Source organism: Geotrypetes seraphini, chromosome 1 (assembly GCF_902459505.1).
Source record: "Geotrypetes seraphini chromosome 1, aGeoSer1.1, whole genome shotgun sequence".
NCBI classification, from domain to species: Eukaryota; Metazoa; Chordata; class Amphibia; order Gymnophiona; family Dermophiidae; genus Geotrypetes; species Geotrypetes seraphini.
This window is the reverse complement of record NC_047084.1, coordinates 16,518,745-16,546,360: the sequence shown is the minus strand read 5'-3', so window position 1 is coordinate 16,546,360 and position 27,616 is coordinate 16,518,745. Positions and strand designations below refer to the sequence as shown.

General features: G+C 40.9%; 1 protein-coding gene across 1 annotated transcript in view; it reads right to left on the bottom strand.

Annotated features, from left to right (window-relative positions):
- Positions 1-24,767, bottom strand: part of EDIL3 (EGF like repeats and discoidin domains 3) — a 456,004-nt gene extending 431,237 nt beyond the window's left edge. Inside the window, exon 1 of the mRNA XM_033922900.1 lies at positions 24,294-24,767. Coding sequence (XP_033778791.1) covers positions 24,294-24,360 — 67 coding nt within the window. The 5' untranslated portion in view covers positions 24,361-24,767. The remainder of the gene's footprint in view (positions 1-24,293) is intronic.
- Positions 24,768-27,616: the final 2,849 nt, after the last annotated feature.

Below are 27,616 nucleotides of genomic sequence, written 5' to 3'. Positions count from 1 at the left end.
CTATTTATTTTCTGATATATTTGTTAGCCTTGGCAATGCAGAAAAAATATTTTTAATATTGTAACAGATTTTTCCAGAAAATCTCAGGGTTGTCCATGAGTGCAACCATGGGCCCCTCGATAGCAAATCTTTTTTATGCAGAAATTTAAGAACATGTGGATTAAGGATAATCCTCTATCTAACCATAGATGATATTTTTGTCATATGGACCGGCTCTTATGAGGAGTTACAGATTTTATTCAACGATTAAATGGGAGACACATGAAAATTCAGTTTGGTCTCTGCACATCCAGATCATATATCTTTCCTGGATGTTATAATTCACAAGAAAACAGATTGATTTGAAACCACTATTTTCCGTAAACCCACAGACAGGAATACTTGTTAGATTTTTCTAGTCACCATCCTTTTTCATTGAAACAAAGTTTATCCACCTCTCAATTTCTAAGGTGCCACAGAATCTGTTTTGACACAAGATAATTCAAATGACAGAGTTGCCAATAATTTGGACGTTTATAGGAGAGAGGTTATCCTCCACAGACCCTACGGAAAGCCTATAAAAGGACTAAATATTCAGAGAAGGGAGAAGGCATATGATAGTCAGATTAAAACACGTGTTCTCAATGATTAAGGTTGTATGTAAGATACTGTATGTCAGCATTGGAATGTTTTGGGTATGGATCCCGCTTTCCGTGACTCTTCCTTAAGGGCTGCTTATACACGGCAACAGAACTTAAAAGAAATGCTAAGCCCCTCATATATAGGTAAAATTGATGGCAAAGCTAGAGATATAGGTGGTCGCTCTATTTGTCATGCTTGTTCGATATGTGACATTACTCTTGAGTTCGAAGGGATCGTCATTGATCCCGGAACAGGCAGGAGATTCTGTTCTTATTATAAGACCTCCTGCACCACTTTTTCAAGTGTACATCATTTTTTGTCCCTGTCTGAAGCAATATGTTGGACAGACTACCCATCCATTAAAATCATGGCTCATTGAACATAAGAGTTGCCTGAATATAAATAAATTACATGCACCAATAGTGTCACACTATTTAGACACAATCATACATTCATGGATCTCAGATGCTTTGCTATAGATTATGTACCCACCACAGTTGAGAATCCGAAACACTTCCTTTTGCAGCATGAATCATACTGGATCCACACCTTAAATAGTGAAGAGCCCCATGGTCTTAACTCTAGACTCGAATGGAGTCAATTTCTGTAATCATCAAGTAAACAGGACACTAAGATAATCATTTGGATTGAATGGATGTCAAGCAGAACTGACCATCACGTAAATGAGTTTTTCATTATAGGGAGGATGCAGCATAAAGTGGCCATCTTGGAAAGGAAAAATGCTGAATGCGGTCTAAAAGTTTCATTAGGTGTGATACTGTTTATGTAATTTCACATGAATCAGCAGTTTTGAATGTCTTACAGGATCAACCCCTATACACCCTGAAGTAGCTCCAACGGCGAAAAACTGGCCATCGTCGCTGTTGTTGATCTCCCATATTAAAATATGTGCTGATTTTTTCACAAAAATCTTTCAATTTTTCAGAACTTGTTTGCATTGCACATGGCTTGATATCTTTGAAGTGTGGAGGTTTTTTATGCCGATGAGGTTCCTGTACCCCATTATAACCTATAACTTATATATCACTGAGTATAGATGGGGCTCCAAGGCTTTTTCCTCCCGTTTATTTCTAAAGCCAAATTCGGTGCTGAAGGTCTGATTCATCTTAGTAGTTTGTAATATGGGGGGGTCCTTTTATTAAGGCACTAGCCATTTTAGTGTGTACTAAATATTAGCGTGTGCTAAATGCTAACACGTCCATAGACTATAATGGACACGTTAGCGTTTAGCGCACGCTAAAATGGCTAGCATTCCTTAGTAAAAGGACCCTATGATGCAGAAACTCACTCATATTTAACTGTACAGTATGCTTTATTTGTGTAGAAGAGTGTGTTTCATCCTATATATAAGAAAACAACTTGCTCCACTCTATTGGCTAAGGGTAATGTCTTTAAACGGAAGAAAAAGCCTCAGGTTTATCTAGGCAGGGCAAAAGTGCTCAAGCCTTCTCCACCCACATCATTGGCTGCCAAAAAAACTTCCGTGAAGATGTTACTCTTGCCGCTAGGCAAGCTTTCAACATGGGACAAAAATGGCTGCCAAAACTGTTGAAAAATAAACGTGGTGTCTCTTAAAAGCTTTTAAGAGGCGCCACGGAAGTTTTGTGCAGCCAATGATGTGGGTGGAGGAGGCTTGAGCACTTACGCCCTGCCTAGATAAACCTGAGGCTTTTTCTTCCATTTAAAGACATTGCCCTTAGCTAATAGAGTGGAGCAAGTCGTTTTGTTGTATGATATACATTTATCCACTTCACTAACGTTGATTTAGTAATCCTATATATAAGAACATAGGAATTGTCATACTGGGACAGAACAAAGCCCAGTATCATGTTTCTAACAGTGGCCAACCCAGGTCCCAAGTTCCTAGCTAGATTTCACCACATTCTTCAGCAATGAATTCTAGAGTTTAATTATATGTTGTATGAATAAATATTCTCTCTGGTTTCTTTTAAATCTACTACTTAGTAGCTTCATCACAAGCCCCCTAGTCCTAGTATTTTAGGAAAGAGTAAAGAAATGATTTACATCTACCCTTTCCAATCCACACAGTATTTTATAGACCTCTATCATATAACCCCTGAGCCGTGTCTTCTCCAAGCTGAAGAGCCCTAGCTGCTTTAGCCTTTCCTTTTATCTTTTAATTTTTCTAAAATATCTTTAATGATTTTGTAAATAATACAAACAGTTGAACAATAACAGTTGAAATAACAGAATGAATTATTAAGATATTAACAATTATGCTGCTATGAGTTCAGTTATCACAGATATTGTGTTCTATGTAGTGAATAAATTTTTAATCATTTTTACAATAAAGATCTAAAGGTGTCCAAGTTTTATGAAAATGTGAGTATGAGTTATTTTTATAGCTGTAATTTTTTTCATATTTTCTAATTGTTTATAAATGATTCCACCATTCCAAGTAGTTAAATTAAGAACATAAAAATTGCCATAGGTCAGATCAAAGGTCCATCAAGCCTAGTATCCTGTTTCCAACAGTGGCCAACCCAGGCCCCAAGAACCTAGTTAGATCCCATGTAATACAACAGATTTGATGCTGCTTATCTTAGGAATAAGCAGTGGATTTCCCCAAGCCATCTCAATAATGGCCTATGGACTTTTCTTTTAGGAAATTATCCAAGCCTTATTTAAACCCCGCTAAGCTAACTGATTTCACCACATTCTCCAGCAATGAATTCCAGAATTTAATTACACATTGTGCAAAGAAATATTATCTCTGATTTGTTTTAAATCTACTATTTAGTAGCTTTATCACATGCTCACTAGTATTTTTGGAAAGAAACATAGAAACAGAAAATGACGGCAGAAAAGGGCCATAGCCCATCAAGTCTGCCCACTCCAACAACCCTCCCCCAATCTACACTCTATCAATCGTCCCCAAGCTGCCATCCTCTATGCAATTCACATCTACCCTTTCCACTCCACTCAGTATTTTATAGATCTCTATCATATCACTTCTAAGCCATCTCTTCTCCAAGATGAAGAGCCCTAGCCGCTTTAGCCTCTCCTCATAGGGAAGTTTTCCTAATCTTTTTATCATTTTTGTCACCTTTTTCTGTACCTTTTCTAATTCCGCTATGTCTTTTTTGGAGATACAACGATCAGAACTGCACACAGTATTCAAGCTACAGCTGTACCATAGAGCAATACAAGGGCATTATAACATTTTCATCTTTGTTTTCTATTCCATTCCTGTGGCATACAATTAAATGAACTGCTAGCGCTATCTTTATGTTAAAAAGTTTAGCATGATCAGATGAAATCATGATTTCTGGGCTTAATGATTATAATATAATTGTCTTATATTGCTTCCGATACACCCAGTTGAATTACTGATTGAATCTTAGACCAGATACAGTTCCATTATATTATCACATTGGGACAATAAAATAAAAGATGAGAAAGTGAACCTTGAGCAGTAGAATGTGACCAACACATATTTGAGGAGTCATTTTTAAAAATTTGGGCAATTTTGTCAAAAGTCCAAAAAGCCTATTGCCTGATAAAAAAAAAAAGATGTAGATTGGGATATTGAAGCTGACAGAATCAGATGAGCTGGTCTTTTCCAGAAGGTTTTCCAATCAATATCCTGAGAAGACAATTTGAGTTCAAATTCCCAAAATTGTTCAAGCTGAACGTTAAGGTATAAGGTGTCATCTCTTAATCTTGCATAGATTTTGGAAGCTTTTTTTGTTGCCTAGTAGGAGCAATTGAGTAAATTTGTAAAAGTTCTTTATATCAATACTAGTTTTTTAGCCCGTTACATTAACGGGTGCTAGAATAGATGTGTAGACTTAGGCATTTCTTTCTTTATGTTTGTCTTTCTTTTTCTCTCTGCCCCCTTTCTTTCGTTCTGTCTATCTCCCTGCCCCCTGTCTATTTGTCTCTGCTTTTCTTTCTTTCTGTCTCTCTCCCTCTGTCTGTCTTTCTTTCTGTCTCTCTCCTTTCCTCCTGCCTGTCTGTCTTTCTATCTCTCTCCCTGCCCACTGTCTGTCTTTTTTTCTTTCTGTCTCTCCCCCCTGTCCAGCAGCACCCCTTCCGAGCTCCCCCATCCAGCAGTAGCCCTTCTCCATTATTTTTACCTCCCCCTGTCCAGCAGCACCCCTTCCCTGCCCCTCCTGACCAGCAGTAGCCCTTCTCCCTTACTTTTACCTCCGCCCTGTCTAGCAGCACCCCTTCCCTGCTCCCTCTGTCCAGCAGTAGCCCTTCTCTCTTACTTTTACCTCCCCCTGTCTAGTAGTACCCCTTCTCCCTTCTCTGCTCCCTGTCCAGCATCTGCTAGGCCGGGCAGCCTTGGGGCTTTTGCTAATCTGGCCCGCCTCGCATTACTAAAGTGGGCCAGCCTAGCAAATGCCCCGCGGCTGCTTGATGAACCCGCAGCTGCTGCTGCTGCTGGTCCAGGGGTGATAAGAAAAAGTGTCCCGGCAGCAGCAGCATAGGCAGAAGGCAGAAAGTCAGCCGGCGTCGGAGATCAGGGCAGGAAATCAGCTGAGGCAGGCACTACGCATGTGAGGCACGGAGTCACAGAGCACAGAGAATGAAGTGCGCATGAACACTAAGGGTTTTATCATAGCGGATTAAATCCACAAGAAGAAGAGATGATAGAAAAACTGTCTTTGATATGTAGCCAGTTGTGATTAATGTATGGTAGTTCATACATAAATGCAAAGTTTTCTGCAGAGAGAGTAATTGGTTATTGATGATGAGTTGAGAAAGTGTCCAAATATTTTTTGACTTCCAGATTTCTATAAAGGAATTCTTGTATAAGTTTGAAGGAGGTTTCTATAAAGGAATTCTATAAATTTGAAGAGCCTATGGAGTCCTTTTACTAAGGCGCGCTAACCAATTTAGTGCTTGCTAAATGCTAAGTTGGGTGCCTCAGCATTTAGCGAATGCTAAATCAGTTAGCACGCCTTTTTAAAGGACCCCTTATTCCATAAGGGAAAATTGTCTAAGTCATCTGTGTTTTTGTTTAGTATTTTATAAAAATTACTCAGAAGAATTGAAGTAGATTTTAATAATCTCAATTGTTGTTATACTGAAAGCTATCCATAATAGGAAGTAATTTGATAGGACAAGAATGCATTAGAGAGAGGACTCTAATTTTACCTACCTATAGCATGTGAGAGTCAGAAGGCAGAGTTGTAATCTCAAAGGTTAGGGATCCTCATACCTCCTTTTGTCTCCTTTTACAAAGGTGCGCTAAGCGCTTTAGTGCACACTAAATATTAGTGCTGTGATATGCAAGATGTGCCTGCTAGGACTGTCCCTAGTATAAAGCCCATGTCCAGAGCAGATAGTTCCCCTACTGCTCAGTTTAAACCACAGTGTAGCCTTTTGCCTGCCGTTCCTCCTGTATCCAGCAGAGGGAGCCCTAGTGCCAGACTGCAGGTTTCCCTTCCCCCTCGTAATCAGGGAAAGAGAAACAGGATATCCGGTACACCTGAGCGTTTGGGGCGTGGTTGTCAGCTCCTAAACCTGAGGTCTGCCCTGCTGGAAAGGCAGAAGAAAAGCTGGAGTGAACCAAGGCAGTTGCAAAGCTCAGGGCTGGGAGCTCTGCCAAGCTGTTCTGTGCCTGAATGTATGGAACTGGTAGAGGCAGGAGCAGAGACGCCTACAGTCCCTTTGGAAGAGTTCCAGGCCATGGAACTGGAGCCGGAGTCACTTACAGGGATACCTTCCAGTGTGCAGCCCATGGAAGTCTGTTAATCCAAGGCAAGTGCAAGTGACCATAAACTCTTATGCTGGATTACAAATATCTAGGTTTTCCTGGAGGGACTATTTTGGTAGTACAGACTGTTTTGTAGTCAAGGTGGTGGGGGGTTAGCCCCATGTTAAAAGTGGAGGGATAGAGGGCCATATTTTGGTAACATTCCATCACGTGGAGCACACCACCTTGTCCAGCACTACTGCGGCTGGAAGAATCAGTGCTGAAGCACTGGTTCAGGCGCAAGTCTTTTTGGTAGAAAATAAGGACTTATGCTGGGACTATATTTTGGCTATACAGAGAAACCTTATTGTTTGGAACTCTGACTGACAGAAAATAATCCCTTTTTGTGGAGACTTAAGGTTTCTGATTTTGGGTTTTTTTCTTTTTCTGTTTTGATTCCCTCTCATTGGAGAGATAGTACACTGCAATAGGACTAATAAGTTTGCCTAAACTGAATGTGCAGAGACTTTCCTATTGGCGGTCATCACCTGACAAAGTGTATCTTTTGATTTCTTGGTTTTTGTGGACTGATTTAAAGCTGAAGTTTGAAGCAACTGTTTTGTTTTGTGCTACAAAATAAATCCAGTCCAGGTTTTGAATTTTTACTTTCCTGACTCAAGTGTGCTTTCTTTTGCTGGAACCTGCCTTATCATTCCTTGTGTCGCTCGTGGCAGCACACAAGAGCCAATTTCCTTGTCCCAGCGGCTCGGGACCCATTGCCCTGACCCCGCTGGTGACAGTGCGTGCTAACCATACGCATGTATGTTAGTCTATGGACGTGTTAACGTTTAGCACGCGCATATATTTAGCGCGCGCTAAAAATGCTTAGCGTACCTTAGTAAACAGGGGGTTTGTCTTTAAGTTTTTTTAAAGCAATTCTAGTCTTCCCTTTCCATAAAAAATTGTTCATTAATGTATTATTTTTTTATATAGGTTAGCTGGAAAAAGAAAGGGAATCATACTAAAAATATAATTGAAGGGCTCCTTTTACAAAGGTGCGCTAAGCATTTTAGCGCATGCTAAATATTAGCACGTGCATGTTACTCTATGCGTGCATGTTACTCTATGGACGTGTTAGCATTTAGCACATGCATAGATTTAGCGCGTACTAAAAATGCTTAGCGGACCTTAGTAAAACAGGGAGGGTGAGTTTAGGAGCCAAAACCATTTTTATAGCTTCAACCCTACCCTACTAAGTGAGGCATAGAGGAGCCCATGAGTACAAAAGAAGTAAGTGTTAAAATGGAGTTTTGATTAGTTAACATAGGGCTCCTTTTATCAAGGTACGCTACGGGGGTTAGCGCGTCAGACATTTCATTATGCACTAACGCCCGCGGCATGCCAAAAAACTAACGCCTCCTCAATGGAGGCATTAGCGACTAGCGCGGCAGGCAGTTGAACGCGTGGTATTCCGCATGTTAACCACCTACCGCACCTTGATAAAAGGAGCCCATAGTTTTATCAATTGAATTATAGTACCAGATACCAAGATATTTTATTTTGGTGGGCTCCCATTGAAAAGGTAGGTCTGAAGCATGGTATGTTACTATGTTCCTCATAGTAATATATAGGAATAAAACAAAAACCTAAAGCAAATAAAGTAATCCATTTTTTTATTGATCTAAGCTAATGCATTTTATGATTAGCTTTTGAAGGTAATCCCTTCTTCAGATCAGAAATAAGCAAATGTTGACTAATATTAGCATATATAATGGAAACATGAAAGCATTCTAATGATAGTTTCACAGGAAGAGGGACAGGTGGGTAGGTAAGTAGGAGACAGAGAGATGACAAAGCAGTTTAAAATTCTTTGTGGTGTGAAAGGAAGCCAAGGTCTTTGTTAAGTCCTTTCTATTAAGTATCAAAATATTTTATCATTTTAATTTCAAAGGTCTTACGCTCTTGGATTGTCTTAAAATTTCCTTTTAATATTCTCACCATAAAATCATTGGTGTAGTGGTTAGTTTTTCCAAAGTGTTGTCTGCCAGAGATGACATCCTGGTTGGTACTGCACTTTTTAACACGCTATGTGTAAGTTGAACCTAGTCTTTAGCATTTGGTCTATTTCACCAATGTAGCAGCCTTCTTTGCACTTTTTGCACTGGATGAGCAGGTTCCTCATGAAATTTTAAGTCATATCTAGAAGGGATTCAAGAGGGGTAATCATTAATGATTCCCCTGTTGTTTTTTCCTTTTTGCATTTGGTTCTGAATATGCAGTACTTTAATATGAGAAGTGAAAAGAAACAACGCAGGTTTATCCAGCAGAGTCTTTCCTGCCTTTGTAGCAGGCAGCAGACATGCCTTTAATGCTGCTGCACTGAGCACTTCCAGTGGGTCGGGAGTGGGTGCCTTGGAATCAGTGCCAGGAGAAGGTTTGTTGCCACTATCGTATCCCTGGTTATAGATGGGACTCTGAGTAATGTAGCTCTCTGATGAAGCTGGTATATAGGGGCAAAACAACGATGGTTCATGGATGTTTGAGGCTAAACTTCCCTAATTTGAGCTCATTTTTAAATTTTTGTTTCAGGTACTGTTGTTTAGGTGTGCATTTTATGTGCGCTAGAACTATTTTAAGCATGCAAATCATTTGCATATGTGATATTTCACAGGTATTTGTGCTTGCAATATGCACACACTTTGCATTTTTAGGTGTCAAACAAACCAAAAGTGCCATCACCAATGTACATGCCTGCTGCTGGGGCGACCAGTAGTTTGGAGCTCTCTGCAGTCCAAAATGAAATCAAAGAATTTATGTGAATTTTCCAGCATATTTTTGAAGGCTTTGAATATTTACCAGTCAACTCTTTCGGTGTGCTTGGAAATTATGTAACAATTGACTATTCTATTTTGTAGAAACTCGAGCTCAAGCTTTTTCAATAACCAGGTCTTTGATGTGGAATAGACTTCCAGGTACCCTGTGATTATATGTAAATGTTCATCAGTTTAAGAGACATTTAAAGGCTCGTTATTTTGTAAAAGCATTTTTAGAACAATGACTGCTAATGTAAAGTGATTTCTTCTCTACTGTGTTGATTTTATGTATTTATAAATTCTTGTGGTTCTATTGTATATGTTTATTTTCTAACCCATTTTGGTTAAAGTGGGATATAAATGAAAAAAAATATCATAATTCCCAATGAACCACAGGGTCCAGAAGACTAGGAATAGATGTGGATGTGATTCTGACTTGATTGCTTGTGGAGATATGGATGAAGGAATAGCAGAGTGAAATTGCTAATATGCCCCAGAAGGAGTTCAATGTGATTTACAATTTAGAACAGCCTGGCCATGGCCAGGATTTACATCATTTCATTAGGGTTAATCACATGGATAACTTTGTGTTTGTGTAGGCATATGAAGAATGGTTATATCTGTTGTTATAGTCTTGATATTATGGGTTCCATTATGAGTGTCACTTTCCCAGGTTGTAGAGAGCTTGTTCATCTATCAAGATAAAATAAGTGATTTATGTCATGTTTGGTTTCTGGTGGTTATAGCCTATTGTTTGTGGAGGGGTGGGGAGGAAAGTAAGATATTTTCTAAAGAGGTGGGTTTTTAGGCCTTTATAAAAGTTTTGGTAGGAAGGGATAGTCCTTAATTGTGATAGAAAAATCCATTTTGCTGCCAGGAATGGGAAGGTTGTAGAGTGAATATTTTTTTATTTGATTCCTCTTAAATTTGGAAATCTTATCCTCATATAGTTACTGATCAGGTTGTATTTGACTTTGGGCATTTTAATTAAATTCAACATTTAGTCTGGTGTTTCGCCATGGAAGATTAACCCTAAATTCATATGGGAATAACTTTCATTAATAGGACATCTTGCTTAGTTATCTAATATCACATAGAGGTTTGTGGTGTATAAAGATTTGGGCGAGAGTACAGATCAGAGCACTTACTTTTCTCTCCAAGTTGCTGTACTTGGATTCCTTTTGGAGGTATTAAAATTGCCCCTATCTGGAAAACAACAGTGGAGGTCTTGGAGATGGAAGCGATTGGAACCTTCTTATTTGGAAAGTGACCCAGGAACATTTTTCCCAGCTGTTGCTACCTTTGAGACTGTCCCCATAGACATGCATTTTCTAGCTAGCCTGAGTTTTTCAGCCTAAAGATAGAGGAAACTACTATTTCTTGTTCGGCCCTGCTTCTCTGCTCAGGAAACATTTTGATTCCTCTTATGGAGAAAAAAAAAACATTCTGTATGCATGTCCTTCATGGGGAATATTAAACTATTCTACCATGTCCTCCATTCCTGGAAGCATTCTAAAAGGTTATCTGCTGTTTCAAAGAATGGTCTTTATGCCCCATTAATATTATTGAGATGGGAGAAGTAGGTCCTTCTAGAGCTCTGAGGTGTAGCTCAAGTGCTGCATTTGGTGCAAATGAGTACCTTGTGTGTTGCAGCTAGCGATGCCAAGAAGAGGAGAGTTTTGGCATACTTCTTGCCTGCAGCTACCATTCTGCAGGTGCCCATCAGTTGTTCCATCATTGTACAATAATCATGACCAGTAGGAAAAGGAGGTGATAATGTTGTTGTATAAGTCTCTGGTGAGGCCCCTTTGGAATACTTTGTGCAGTTTTGGAGACCATACCTTCAGAAAGATATAAATAGGATGGAGGTGGTCCAGAGGGCTGCTACAAATTGGTTAGTGGCCTTTGTCTTAAATTGTATGGGGACAGACTTAGAGAAAGATGGGAGAGAGGGGATATAGAAACATGATGGCAGATAAAGGCCAAATGACCCATCCAGTCTGCCCAACTGCAGTAATAATTATCTCTTCCTCTCTCTAAGAGATCCCATGTGCCTATACCAGGTTTTCTTGAATTCAGAAACAGTGTCTGTCTCTATCACCTCTTCCAGGAGACTGTTCCTTGCATCTACCACCCTTTCTGTAAAAAAGTATTTCCTTAGATTACTTCTGAGCCTATCACCTTTTAATTTCATTCTATGCCTTCTCATTCCAGAGCTTCCTTTCATATGAAAGAGACTCGAATCATGCACATTTACACCAAGAAGATATTTAAATGTGTTTATCATATCTCCCTTCTCCCGCCTTTCCTCCAAAGTATACAGTACAGTCCACATACACCTTATGATGAAGACCATGCACCATTTTAGTAGCCTTCCTCTGGACTGACTCCATCCTTTTTATATCTTTTTGAAGATGCGGCCTCCAGAATTGTACACAAAATTCTAAATGAGGTCTCACCAGAGTTTTATACAGGGGCATCAATATCTCCTTTTTCCTACTGGCCATACCTCTTCCTATGCACCTTATCATCTTTCTAGCTTTCGCTATCACCTTTTCAGCCTGTTTGGCCACCATAAGATCACACCCAAGTCCCGCTCTTCTCTCATGCACATAAGTTCTTCACCCCCTAAACTGTACCGTTCTTTTGGATTTTTGCAGCCCAAACGTATGACCTTGCATTTCTTAGCATTACATTTCAGCATTAAATTTTCAGACCATTCTTCAAGCTTCATTAGGTCTTTCTTCTGGGGTATCTATTCTATTGCAGATTTTGGTATCATCTGCAATAAGGCAAATCTTACCAGACACCCCTTCAGCAATATCACTTATAAAAATGTTAAAAAGAACAGAACCTTAAGGCACACCACTGGTAACATCCCTTTCCTCAAAGCAATCTCAGTTGACCACTACCCACTGTCGTCTTCCACTCAACCAGTTCCTGATCCAGCCTGTCATTTTGGGGCCCATCCTAAGGGCACTCAGTTTATTTATTAGATGTCTGTGTAGAACACTGTCAAAGGCTTTGCTAAAATCTAAATATCTCCATGGTGTTAACATACAGGAGATGAGTCTTTTTTTTCAAATGAAGGAAAACTCTAGAAGGAGAGGGCCAGTGGTGGTGGTGGAGATGAAGACTGTTTCTGAATTTAAGATAGCGTGGGACAGGCATGTGGGGTCTCTGAGGGAGAAGAAGAGATAATGGATGGTGTAGAAGGGCAGACTTGATGGGCTATTTGGCCTTTATCTGCCATCATGTTTCTATGAATGATTTCTTCAAGAAGCATTGGGAAAACAAAACACATTTATATTCACAGGTTCCTGCCTGCCCTAATTAAGTTAACCTGATCTGTCATACTGTATATCAGCCTGTGGCCAATAGCTGTTACCACTGCATACGAAGTTTTGGAGCAGCTGGGTCTTTGCCTCTTAGGCTGGAGTGAGTTGGTGTGCTGCTTGCCTGTTTTTTTGTTTTGTTTTTTTAAATTTATTTACAGTAGTTCATAATTTAATCCAAGTAATTCACTTGTACAGAAAGCGAGCTCCAAGGCACAATAATTAACTTGATACAACAAAAGGAAAAAAAAAAAGGATACTATGAAAATGAAAAGAGCTCACTGAGGAACACAAGAAAGAAGATATCAAGAAATATAAAGGAGAAAAAACAAAGGCAATTATCCTAATTCACTTGCCAAAAAAACTTAACCTTCCTTTACAAAGCTGTGCTAATGTTTTTAGTGCCGGCCACAGCAGTAACAGCTCTGATGCTCATAGAATTCCATTGAGTGTCGGAGCTGTTACTGCCACGGCCAGTGTTAAAAAAGCTAGCGCAGCTTTGTAAAGGAGGTTGTTAGACTGCATATATGTGGAAAACATGAAGAAGTAATACCTCTAGGGACTGATTCAGGGCCAACAGATAACCTCTTAATAGTTATTAATCCCCCCTCCCCCCCAAAAAAAAACCCCTAAAATGAAACAAAAAAGATGTACTTCTGAGAGTGATACAGTATTTCACCACAAATTTACATTCATTTATTTTATTTATAATCTGCTTAAAGACCTAAGCGGCTCCCAGTAAAATATGCATAATAGTAAAACAAACAAAGCAATCATAATGGACAAAATCAATAAAATTATCCTATTCAGGTAGCTCTTAACATCTTAAAAAGTTCACATATTGCCATAGTCTAACTGTCATAATTTGAAGAAACTGCAAAAAAAATAAATAAGGGCCCGAATGTAATACTCCAGGCCAGCTATAACAGCAAGAATTACTGCTTTTTTCCATAGTTTCTCTTGAAACAACTGGAAAAACTCACATCTTCATGTGGAAAAACATTTGGTGGTTACTAAAATATATCTCTATTAACAATTGATACAAAAGTTGCCACTAAAGTTGCTGGAGATACCAAATCCAAATCCGAGGTGTCCAGTAGATTAGATACATCTCTAGTATCCAGAAGATAATCAGTGTCCAAACCAGAATAAACTGAAGAAAAAAACCTTCTCATGGGCAAATTATACATTATTGCACTAGGTGGCAATATTTATTCCACAATTCCCAAAATATCCATCATGTATTTCCAAAGCATATCTCTCGGAGAAATAGTAATAGCTGAGGAAAGTTTAACAAAGGCGTGCTAACCAATTTAGCGTGCGTTAAATGCTACAGCGCCCATAGAATATATTGGATGCCTTAGCATTTAGCGTGCGCTAATCTTTAGCACGCCTTAATAAAAGAACCCCCTTAGTTTGTAAATTGCCAGTCTCTTTAATCATTACAAACTGAACTTGTGTAACTAAGTCACAGTCCTTCTCTACTGATTCTAGTCAAGCAACAACTTGTAACATATCCTGCAAATATTTTTCCACTTTATCATGTAGCACCATGCCAGCCTCTAAAGCAAAAACTGATGGTGTAGTCAGCCAGCAAACCTTCTGGCATAATTAGGGGTATGATTCTTGCTTTGGGTCCTGGGTTCAAATCCCAGACAAGCCCATGGCTTTGTGGGGCAGTTTCAAGGTGGCAGAGGGGTGTACTAGTCAGACGTTTTGCCTTTGTGTTGCTGCATGGTACGACTGCACCTTGAATACTGTATGTAATTCTGGTCACCACATCTAAAATAATATATAGCAGAATTAGAAAAGGTACAAAGAAGAGCAACAAAAATTATAAAAGGGACGGGATGGCTTCCCTGTGAAAAAAGAATAAAGAGACTAGGGCTCTTCAGCTTGGAGATAAGACGGAACAGTGGAAATATTATAGAGGTCTATAAAATACTGAATGAGACGTAAATCGCTTGTTTACTCTTTCCAAAAATACTAGGACTGATAATAGCTTTATTTATATATTCCGTTAAAAACGGTTTACAAGAAGAGAGGCTGCAGGAATGCAGCGATTTTACATCAAGAGCATGATGTAGGAGTAAACAAACAGGCGTGTAACATAATTATATATATCAAAAGGCAGGACTAGGGCATGCAATGAAGCTATTAAGTCGTAAATTTAAAACAAAATGGAGAAAATATTTCTTCATTCAATGTGTAATTAAACTCTGGAATTCATTGCCACAAAATGTGGTAAAAACAGTTAGCTAGAAGATTTAAAAGGGGTTGGATAATTTCCTAAACAAAAAGTGCATAAGCCATTGTTAAGATGGACTTAAGAAAATCCATTGCTTATACAGTATCTTAGGATAAGCAGCATAAAATCTGTTTAGTTTTTTTGTAATTGTTTTTATTAACGAGTCAACAAGAGAAACAGACAGCTTGCATAATACAAGCAAGCACACAATAGCAAACTAAAGAAGCTTACAATGATCATCACCAAGAAACTCAATACAGCAAGAAGATACAAGACCAGGCAAGAACAAAAATAGCCCGTATCCCATCTTTTTGGGATCTTGTCAGGTACTTGTGATCTAGATTGGCTACTGTTGGAAATGGGATGCTGGGCTTGATGGACCTTTGGTCTGTTCCAGTATGGCAAATTTTATGTTAACTATTAGAACTGACTTCAAAACTATTCACATATCCACAGTAGACAGCAGATTTACCAGTGTCACAGCATTTTCACCACCACCATTCATCATGATGTTTGTTTCACGAAATGCCAATCCAAAACCAGCCGGAACCTTATTCTCTTCTACTCTTGTCACCAAATCATCTTTTACCATCCGTGGATTTCAGTGGCCAACAGCACCAGTAATCTTTGCTTCTTTGCCCCCAAGGATGTGATGGAGGTACTCTCTGATCAAGATTAACACCCTTTTTTACTAAGGTGCATTAACCGTTTAGCGCACACTAATCAAATTAACGCATGCTAAACGCTAATGCGTCCATAGACTAACATGCACGCATTAGCATTTAGAGCACCTTAGTAAAAGAGGGCCTAAGTGTGACATTAACCTTATAGAAGCTTTGGGATCTCTCCAGCCATGAGGAGTTTCAAGTGGGGCATCATTCGATTAATCCTGAACTCCAGCATGAACAAAGAAAGAGTCCAAAGGTCCCAAGGAGGAAGAGGTTTTTGGCTGAGCAGGATCTGCCAACTTCTTATCCTTCTTGCAAGGTTAACTGACCAAAGAAAAATGTGCCATGCTGGCAAACATCAGTGTGTAGCTGCCATCTTGGGATCATATTTTCCCTGCTTGCTTATTTGGCGTTTGCCACACCTATGGTTTTATATTTCTTTTTACCTCTGCTTTAGGTTCTTCCCCTTTTTGAGGTAAGATTTAAGTCATGCCACTGGCTTTCTTTTCCCTAGGTGCTTGGCGAGGAGGGTGACTAAAGACTGACAGAGTTAATGGTCAGTCTAGAAGAGGTATGCAGGCAGATTGACAGGCTTAAGAGCAATAAATCCCCGAGACTGGATGGCATCCATCCGAGGGTCATCAAGGAACTAAAAGGGACTATAGCTGAACTGCTTCAACTAATAGCCAATCTGTCGATCAAAACGGGAAAGATTATGGAGGACTGGAAGGTGGCAAATGTTTCGTAGATCTTCAAAAAAGGTTTGAGGGAGACCCGGGAAACTACAGACCAGTGAGTCTGACCTCGGTATTGGAAAAGATGGTAGAGGCGCTGATAAAGGACTGCATCATTGAGCACCTTGACGGACACAGTCTGATGAGGACCAGCCAGCACAGTTTCAGCAAAGGCAGATCTTGTTTAACAAACCTGCTGCACTTCTTCGAGGGAGTAAACAGGCAGATAGACAAGGGCGTCCCGGTCGACATTGTATATCTTGACTTTCAGGAGGCGTTCGACAAGGTTCTGCATGAACGGCTACTTCAGAAAATTGCGACCCATGGAATCGAGGAAGAAATACTCACGTGGATTAAAAACTGGCTGGAGCATAGGAAACAGAGAATGGGGGTAAAGGGACAATACTCGGACTGGAAGAGCATCACCAGTGGGGTGCCGCAGGGCTCGGTGCTTGGACCCGTGCTCTTCAACATCTTTATAAATGATCTGGACATAGGTATGACGAGCGAGATGATAAAATTTGCGGACAATACGAAGTTAATCATAGTAGTGAAAACGTAGGGGGATTGTGAATATCTGCAACATGACATAATCAGGCTCAAGGAATGGGCATCAACATGACAGATGAGGTTCAATGTGGCCAAGTGTAAAGTGATGTATGTCGGTAACAAAAATCTCATGCACGAATACAGGATGAATGGGGCGGTACTTGGAGAAACCTCCCAGGAAAGGGACTTGGGAGTTCTAATTGACAAGTCGATGAAGCCGTCCGCGCAATGTGCGGCGGAGAAAAGGTCAAAGAGAATGCTAGGAATGATAAAGAAGGGGATCACGAATAGATCAGAGAAGGTTATCATGCCGCTGTACCAGGCCATGGTGCGCCCTCACCTGGAGTACTGCGTACATCACTGGTCACCATAAATGAAGAAGGACACGGTACTACTCGAAATGATCCAGAGAAGAACGACTAAGATGGTTAAGGGGTTGGAGGAGCTGCCCTAAAGTGAAAGATTAGAGAAACTAGGCCTCTTCTCCCTCGAACAGAGGAGATTGAGAGGGGAAATGATCGAAACATTCAAGGTACTGAAGGGGATAGACTCAGTAGATAAGGACAGGTTGTTCATCCTCTCCAAGGTAGGGAGAACAAGAGGGCACTCTCTAAAGTTGAAAGGGGATAGATTCCGTTCAAACGTAAGGAAGTTCTTCTTCACCCAGAGAGTGGTAGAAAACTGGAACGCTCTTCTGGAGTCTGTCATAGGGAAAACACCCTCCAGGGATTCAAGACAAAGTTAGACAAGTTCCTGCTGAACAAGGGCGTATGCTGGTAGGGCTAGTCTTAGTTAGGGCACTGGTCTTTGACCAGAGGGCCGCTGTGTGACCGGACTGCTGGGCATGATGGACTACTGGTCTAACCCAGCAGCGGCAATTCTTATGTTCTTATGGTTTGTTCAGGAAGGGACCCAGTAGTGGAGATTCCAACATGGCAGTGGTGGAAAAGGTGTTTTCACTTGATGCTTTTGGAAAAAATAAAAATAGGCATTTCTCCCAAGAAGCACATTGTACTCCATTATAGATTTTGTTTCGTCCAGGGTTTTCAGATTCCCTGAGATCTTTCCCAAGGTGGCATAGTTGCACATTTGCACTTTAATTTGATGATATACATGATTCCGGTTTGGTGCCCCACGGAACATACATTGATCTTTGGGACTCCGTATCCAACAAACTTACCTTCGTCCATGACCTCTTTATCTCTAGAAAGCTCAACATGCTAACTGAAATCTGGATATGCCCTAAAGACTCTGCTTCGGCTGCTGCCCTGTGTCATGGAGGGTACCTTTTCTCATACACGCATCATCCGGATTGTCATGGAGGTGGTGTTGGACTCTTACTCTCACCGTCTTGCAAATATCAGCCCCTTTTGCCTCAATTTCACTGTTCTCCTTCCTTTGAAGTTCACTCCATCCATCTGTTTGCCCCCCTGTCTCTCAGAGTAGTGGCTATTTACTGACCCCCTGACAAATCATTCTCCTCCTTCCTCACCGAGTTCGACTTCTGGCTTTCCTTCTTTCTTGAACCCTCATCTCACTCCCTTATCCTCAGTGACTTCAGAGTCTATGCTGATGACCCTTCTGACTCCTATATGTCCAGATTTCTTGCTCTAATGTCCTCATATGACCTGCAGCTGTGCTCTATCGCCCCTACTCACCAGAAAGGCCACTGCCTTAACCTCGTCCTCTCCTCCAACTACTCTATCACCAAATTCTGCACCTCAGATCTTACCATTTCTGACCATCAGCTATTAACCTTCATGACTCATCACCCCCCTGCCCAACCCCGACCTATCACTACCCATACATTTAGGAAAATTCAGCCTATTGACCCTGACACACTCTCTATCATTGTCTCGTCTCCTTTCTACTACTACTACTATGTCAAAGAAGTCTACCGACAAAGTTGTCCTCTCTTATAACTTCATTCTCTCATCTTCTGTTGATACTCTTGCCCCTTCCATTTCCTGTCCTGTACGACGTGCCAAACCCCAGCCCTGGTTGACCCCCAAAATCTGTTACCTGCGCGCCTGTGCTCGAGCTGCTAAACATCTTTGGCTTAAATCCCACATGCTAGCTGACTTAGTTCATTTAAAATTCATGCTGACATCCTTCCAATCTACCCTCTCACTTGCCAAACAGGACTACTACAACCGTTTAACCAACTCTCTTAGTGCCAACCCTCACCGTCTTTTTGCCACACTTGACTCTCTACTCAAAGTGCCCCCAATTCCTATCCCCTTTTCGCTATCTCCCCAGACGATGGCAGAGTTCTTCCGCCACAAGATTCACAAGATCCACCTTGAATTCTCATCTATGTCGCCTCCCCCGCCGTCCCCTCCGACTGTCCACTCTGCCTAACTCCCTTCGGCAACCCTTACAACCCTTTCTTCCTTTTCTGATATTATGGAAGAGGAAACTACTCGCCTTCTCTCCTCCTCCAAACCCACCACCTGTTCCTCTGATCCAATTCCTACCTGTTTACTCGAATCCATCCTCCCACTGTGATCCCTACCATCTGTCACATCCTAAACCTTTCGCTCTCCACATGCTGTAGTTATGCCTTTACTTAAAAAGCCCTCACTTGACCCTACGTCCTCCTCCAACTACTGTCCTATCTCCCTCCTCCCCTTCCTAGCCAAACTACTCGAATGCGCTGTTCACCGCTGCTGCCTGGACTTCCTTTCCTCTCATAATATTCTTGACCCATTTCAATCGGGCTTTCGCCCTCTTCACTTTACTGAAATTGACCTTGCTAAAGTCTCTAACAACCTGCTTCTGGCCAAATCCAATGGACTATATTCTATCCTCATTCTTCTCAATCTGTCTGCTGCCTTCGACACTGTTGATTACTGCCTCCTCCTCGACATGTTGTCCTCACTGGGATTCTGGGGTTCTGCGCTCTCCTGGTTTTCTTCCTATCTCTCTTGTCATATCTTCAGCGTGTGTTATGGTGGATCCTCCTCCACTGCCATCCCGCTGTCTATCGGTGTACTCCAAGGCTCTGTCCTGGGCTCTCTCCTCTTCACCATATATACCCGCTCTCTTGGTACTCTGATCTCCTCTCATGGTTTTTAATATCACCTCTATGCTGATGACTCCCAGATCTAACTCTCCAAGTCGAATATTTCTACAGGGGTTCAGGCCCGAATTTCAGCTTGCCTGTCTGACATTGCTGCTTGGATGTCTCGCCGCCATCTCAAACTGAATATGGCTAAAACTGAACTCCTTATCTTTCCGCCTAAACTCGCCTCCCCCCTCCCGCCATTCTCTATTTCAGTGGATAACGCTATCTTCCTCCCTGTCTCGTCGGCTCGCAATCTTGGGATGATCTTTGACTCCTCTCTCTCCTTCTCTGCTCAGATCCAACAGACCGCCAAATCCTGTCGCTTTCTCCTCTATAATATTACCAAAATCCGTCCTCTTCTCTCTGAACACACAACCAAAACCCTTGTCCATGCTCTTGTCACCTTGCGCTTGGACTACTGCAATGTACTTCTCTCGGGCCTTTCGCGTGCCCACCTCTCACCTCTTCAATCCATTCAAAATGCTGTTGCATGACTCATATTCTGTGAGAGCCACTATTCTCACATTACCCTTCTCCTCAAGTCACTTCATTGGCTCCCCGTCCATTTCTGAATACAGTTTAAACTCCTCTTGCTGACTCACAAGTATGTTCGCTCTGAAACCCCCCCCCCCCCCATATCTCTCTTCGTTTATCTCCCCTTATGCTCCAACCTGTGATCTCGGTTCGTTGGGCAAGCCCCTCTTGTCTGTACCCTTCTCTTCCACTGCCAACTCCAGACTCTTCCCTTCTTTCTTGCGGCACCGTATGCCTGGAACAGGCTGCCTGAATCAATATGTTGTGCTCCTTTCCTAGCAGCATTCAAATCCAAGCTAAAAGCCCACTTTTTTGAATCTGTTTTCAACTCTTAACTCCCACTCACGGCTGTCAGATACCTATACCTACTGTATCATTTCCTCTACCATAATCTCCCCAACCCCAAAGTATCCTGTCTAAATTAGATTGTAAGCTCTTCCGAGCAGGGACAGTCTATTGTATGTTAAAATGTACAGCGCTGCATACGCCTTTCAGCACTTTAGAAATAATAAATAGTAGTAGTAGCAGGGATTTAAGAATAAGAACATAAGAATAGCCTTACTGGGTCAGACCAATGGTCCATCTAGCCCAGTAGCCCATTCTCATGGTGGTCACTAGTACCTGGCCAAAAACCAAGGAGTAGCAATATTCCATGCTACTGATACAGGGCAAGCAGTGATATAATGAGTGAGCAATTCATAAATGACCCCTGATGCAGGCTGTTACCCAAAGCATGGTCCATGTCAGGTCCTTCAACAGATTTATTATGATTCATCAATGGATCTTCCATTACAAGAGGCCAGCTTCACTTATTTGTTTTTTCTCTTATATTTGTAGAGCTAGTTATTATTATTGTGGATCATAATTCACTATCAAGTTTTAAGTTTTATTCTGGCTTTATCAAGCAGTCAGAGAGCACTTCTGCCGATGAGCTATAAGAATGGAGAAGAGAGAGGCTAGTTCTGGCTTGTAACTTCAGTCAGGCAGCTCTTTCAGAGGAATGGAGAAACAATGCACAAATGCTTCATGGGAACAGAGGGACAAAACGGAAAATCAGCTTGAGTTTACTAGTCAGCCAAGTTACATTTCAAGTGTGGAGATAGAGAGAGGGCTGTACACAACTACAGACACAAATACACAGATAGAGAAGAAAATTCTTCCCTAACAGAATCCACTAAAAAATAAATGCAAAATTAATATAAAACCTCATAGAGGGGATAAAAGCAGGAAAATGAAAATTTGGGAAGGGCCTGAGATATTTTTAAAAATATTTTGTAAAACAGATAAGCAGGGAGTGAGGAACTGGAGAGAATCAACAGCAGGAAAGCAGCTGAGAACCTATCTATCTTAACCTGATAGTGGGGGAGAGGGAAAGACACTTTCCTTTCTCCTTTCCCCAATGGAAAAGGGGATTGAAAACTGAGCCCATTGAGCCCAGAAATGTCCCCAAATAGATGGAAAAGAAATGGCAATTAACTTTTCATTAAGAAGAAGCAGAAATCCAAATGTTCCTCATATGACAGAAAGTCAGCAGAAGCAACTGGGGTCAGGGTAAATAAGAGTCAAATATACATTTAACATTTGTCTGTATAGGCAGTAGTAGAAGAAAGAAAAGGAAATGTGAGGAAAACAGAAAAGGGGAAATTGAAGCCAGCAGTAAGGGAGAAGTTTGCTAGCCAGTTAGCTGCTTTTTGGCAATGGGAGGAGGGGACTGGGCTTTGCCCATTGGCCTCTGCCCCCAAGAAGAGAACACTCAAAACCATTCCTACCCTAGCTAAGATAATTTTCACAATCGACATTCTGACTTCATGTGCACCTTCTGCTACTTTTTCTTATCTTTGCTGTTTATTAAAATGTTTTATTATATATTGTGTTGACATTGTAATGTTCGCAATATCTAATTCTGAATTAAACAGTTCAGCGGTGTAACTGTATGAATAAACTTTCAACATACAGATTTATCACACCCCTTTCGTTATCGGTCTCTGTATGACTTTCACTTAATCCTATATATGCACGTCTCACTTTTTAAAGCAAATTTTATATATACATTTCAAGTACTCATAAATGAAGAAAACAGATAGTGGAGTCTCATGCCGACATAGAACTATGTTTCGCCATAGCTTTCTCAAGGATATTTCCCTGCAATAAAAGCATCCAATTACAATACACCCTTTAAGTATACTTTCCAATTACGACATTGTAATGTAGCATGCTATGCTATACTGTGAACTGTAATTTGAATATTTTTACTGCTATAATTGTCTATGACTTATGTTTGACTTATTCTTGTGTGAATTTCTTCAAAAAGCCAGTAAATAAATCCTAATAAATAAATGCATAAACCTGCAAAGCAGGATTTCCATCTCTGGTATTGACTTTCCAGGAAGATCCTTCTGGGGCTTAGTTTTGAGCTTTGCTGGTACTGTTCCAGTGCTTTACTTTTCCCTGGCTCTGCCAGCTTATATTAGAGATACTAAGAACTGCAAAATGCAAAAGTAGACAATAACCACATTAAGAGCTGCGAAAATCACTACCTAGGATGAACTAAGGCAATAAATTAGAATTGATGACCTATCACAGACTCATTTTCTAAGTTAGTTTCACATATCAGCTAGTGGATCGCATCAATGAATGAATGTGGGCACTATTTTCAAAAAGGTGTTTCACACACCGAGGGCTCTAGCAAAACCTATTTGAAAATAAGAGCCCCGAAGGCTCAGTAAGTGTGCATTTCAGCGCTCTGTTTGCCAGAGCATCCTGGACACAAAGAAAGCTCTGCCGGGATGGGCTCAGTAGCCGGAAAACATTTCTCCTATGGTATAGCCAATCTAATTTCTGCAGTGGTTCTTTCTATTCCACAGGGGCGTCCCGGGACATCGCTGAAAGGGACAAGAGCCAGAGGGGAAGGGAAAATTCAGTCAGCCCCCTTGAGATCAATACAGAGAAAAGCAAAACAAAGATGCTGCCTAGTTCTGAGATATACTTGGTACATTATTCTTCAGGAAAACTATTTGACTTTTCAATCTCAAAGATGATGCATCAGTCATATAGAAATATATATGTTTTAAAGTAAGCATGTACTTTTTTTTTAATAGCACACTGCAATTAAACCACATTTGTATTTACAGTTCTGAAATGTTTGCAGTAATTTATGCTCATGGCTGAAAGGAGCTTAAGTCATGAAGGAAATGCATTTGTATATGAATAACACAAGCAGTTATTTTCTCTCTCAGATCTTCACAGCTTCACTGATCTGTTCCTGTAATTCCTAAAACCAGTTCAATGCAATGCAGTTCACACAGCAGAATACCTCAGAGGCTCTATTAGCCTTTAAATTGCAGCAAAAAAAAAAATCGCACTTCAATCTAACAGCCACTGAGGGGAGAAAGCTCATATCATTCAGCATTTCTCGCCATTACCAATTTATGACAAGACACAGTCTGGATTGCCTACTGAAAACTTTAATTATGCCAACATTAATCACCATTAAATCATAAAATCAGCTTATTATAAACTAAGGTGTAGGACCAAACATATAAATTTAAAACAGGTCTGTCAAAAAAAAAAAAAAAACAATAAAGAAAGAAAGATAAACTGACTCATTCACTCCTACTTTCCGCTAGATTGGAAGCTGTGTTAGCTGTGGGGTCTAAAGTAAGCTGAATATACCTTGAATTAATGTTTGAACTAAGACTGGAGGACTCGCTCCATGCATAAGTGATGCCCCTCTGTCACTCTAGGATTATATTTAAACTCCTGCTCTGTTTGATTTCACTAATTAGGCACATCCACTAAGCAGAACATGTTTGCAATTTGCACCTAATCCACTTTCAAAACACTGTCTATGTAACACTGTATATCTTAGTCCTCCTAGCTTCCCATCTGTTCCCATCATCTCTCTGCCACCACTGGGCTTTTCTCCTACAGCAGCACTCTACACTACAGCTCACTTCCCGACAGGGACACTGCAAAGCACTTTAAGTTCTTTGGGGACACAGAATCCTTCCTGCGGCGCCTTGACCACTCACTCACCTTCAGCAAACAGTGGGACGCTGATGCTCAGAAAGAGTAAAAGGCAGGCGGGCACTGTAAAGCTCATCCCGTCACCGACTACGGAAGATCACCAGCACAATCCTTAAAATCACTTCAAGAAAAAAAAATCACCACACACACACACAAAATATATATATATATATCAAACAATTCTTCTGTGTGTTTTTTGCTCCTCTGCTTTAAAAAAAAAATGCTTTTTGGGTGGTTTTCTTTGCTGAATAGGTCCTCAGTTTGAATCTTGCTTTGGAATAATCTCCAGGAGTGCCACAAATGTAGCTTGAACGAGGTAGCGCCACTGCGTGCTATGGGGGAAGTTTGAGCATGCGTATGTGCTGAGAGGGTACCAGCGAGCCTGTGATAGACTCACGCAGTGCCTGACAGCTGCTGCCTCCGATGCTGCACTGGAACAATAAGCCAGGCAGAGGTGCAGATCTGCTGACTGCTGCTGCTCTGGGAGAGCTCCCTGCACAAACAGAGCTGGCCGTGTCTGAGGGATGTGCTTCTAGCCTTCCCTCCCTTTCTCCTCCCTTCTCTCTTAACAGCCCTCCTCCTCTTGTTGTATGCTGTTTAGTCTTATAATCAAAGATATTCAGGGAACTCTCTTTCATCATTAAAAATGCATTAAAGAAAACATGTTTTCTTATTCAGCTGGCTACATCTACTTTTCTCTGAAAACAGAGTCCTCCTTTCACTGGAGTGAGGCTGTTCAGTAATGAAATGCAGGGCTTTTCTCATGTTTGCATGATTGAGTTAATTATATGAGTAGTAAAAGGAGGAATCAGGATGGTAGCCTAGATTTTTCTGTTTCCTTTTTCAATCAAACTTATTCCTTAAATCAGACACAACGGAACACAAGGGATAAAACCATTCTTTCCTCCTATATATTATGCACTGTCTATTCCAGAGGTCTCCAAAGTCCCTCCTTGAGGGCCAAATCCAGTCGGGTTTTCAGGATTTTCCCAATGAATATGCATGAGATCTATGTGGATGCACTGCTTTCAATGCATATTCATTGGGGAAATCCTGAAAACCCGACTGGATTCGGCCCTCAAGGAGGGACCCCTGGTCTATTTTTTGCTATTGATCAGTAGTGGCCAATTAAATTGTGCAACCTCTCAAGACTCAACAATTTCATAACTTTTTTGAAGATAACATTTTTTTGCAAGGAAGTGGTTTGATTTGCATTTTTACACTCAACTAATTCTCCTCAGACATATTACACAGATCTATGATAAGAATGGTGGGGATTAATATTCATCTTGCTTCTGGGTTCCTATACTCTAATGCAATGTTTATCAACGTCTTCAAGCCAAGTACCCCCTAAGCCTAATATATACCAACCGAGTACCCCCGCCCAAGCTTTGCCCCAAACCCACCCAAGATCTACCCCAGACCTGCCCAAACTCTGCCCCTTACCCCACCTTTATAATAATAGTACTAATTGTAATGCAATTTCTTCCATCCATTTTTCAAAGATACACAATAGAATCTTATTAATATATAATGGTAACCACAAAATTTAAAAAACACAAAGCACACTGTATGCATAGAAAATGTTAATTATCATTTATATTTGAGAGGGGGGTCAAAGAGAACAAGGCAGATGAATTTAATATATTACATTACATTAGGGATTTCTATTCCGCCTGTGCCTTGCGGTTCTAGGCGGATTACAATAAAGATGAATCTGGACATTTCCAGTAGAATTACATTACAGGAGAAGAGTAGATTACAAGTAACTGTGAAGAATTATAATACATTCAACATCGCAGCAGATATAACATAGCCTCGGATTACAATAAGGAAGATATCTGGGCATTTCCAGTAGAATTATAATACATTCAACATCGCAGCAGATATAACATAGCCTCGGATTACAATAAGGAAGATATCTGGGCATTTCCAGTAGAATTACATTACAGGAGAAGTGTTAATTACAGGTAATAGTGAAGAATTACAGTACATTCAATATCACAGGAGATGTTACATAGCAACTGAGTCAATTTATAACTGGTGGAGAATAAGAATTACAATATATTCTAGATTACAAAAGATGTTACATGAGATGAGTCAAGTTTCTTCGGATGGAGAGTAGCATCATATGCCTATAAGTGGAAGTGTATTTGTTGTTTTGATGATTGCATGATGTTGGTTAATTAATGTTGATGATATGGACAGTGGGGGTATTTAGTTTGGGTTGGATAAAGAGATTCTATTCCCAAGGAATTGGTTGGGAACTCATTAGATGGCGGTTTATATTGATGGGAGATATTTTTTGAACAGTAGTGTTTTTATTTCTTTTCGGAATATATGCAATCAGTAACAACTATAGAAAAAAAGACAAATATAGAACAAAATATAGACAGCAAATATAAATTCACAAAACTGACACATTTTGATCACTAAATTGAAATTAAAATTATTTTTCCTACTTTTGTTGTCTGGTGATTTAATGAGTCTCTGGTTGCATTTCCTTCTGACTATGCAACCAATATTTCTTTCTTTCTGTTTCCTGCACGCTTCCTCTCCTCCAGACCCTATTCCCTTCCCCAACCAACATCTCTATCTGCCCCTCCACGAGTCCAACTTTTCTTCCTCTCTCCTCCACCCCTATTGGCTATATGTCTCCATCCCTCTATCTCTCTCACTGTCCATCTGTCTTGAGAGATCCACCCCCTCTACTGCCACATCCAACATTTCTCCCTCTCTCATCCCCCGGATCATGTGTAGCATTTTTCACCACTGCCCACTAGCCCCATGCCCATTCCTATCACCCCTCTCCAGCACCATGCCACATCTCTCACTCCATCACTATGCCCAATATTCCTCCACCTTGCATCCCATTCAATCTGTCCATCTGTTCCCTCTCCACCACCATATCCAACATTTCTCCCTCGCATCCTTCTCCCCCCTCCCTGCCTTCCAGCCTTTGTCGCAAAAGATCATGGTCCCTCCCCCCCCTCGCACTGAAGCCACTTCCAACAATCTCTGAAACCCCTGTGCTGAAGTCACTTCCGACAATCTCTACCCCACTGCTTACTTCGAGCCACACTTGCTCCTCCCGTCTTCACCCTTCATCAGCAATCCCCACATGGGAGCAGCGACTCGCATGCTGCACGTGGTTGATCCACAAGCCTTCCCCCCGATGTCAACTCCCAATGTCAACTCCCTGATGAGAAGGTTTCTGGGTCAGCCACTTAAGCGCAGAATGCAAATCATGCTGTGTGCACCGCCCATGCAAGGAATGCTGCTGAAGATGGAAGGAGCAAGTGCAGCTCGAAGAAGGTTTGTGTGTCGGCTTT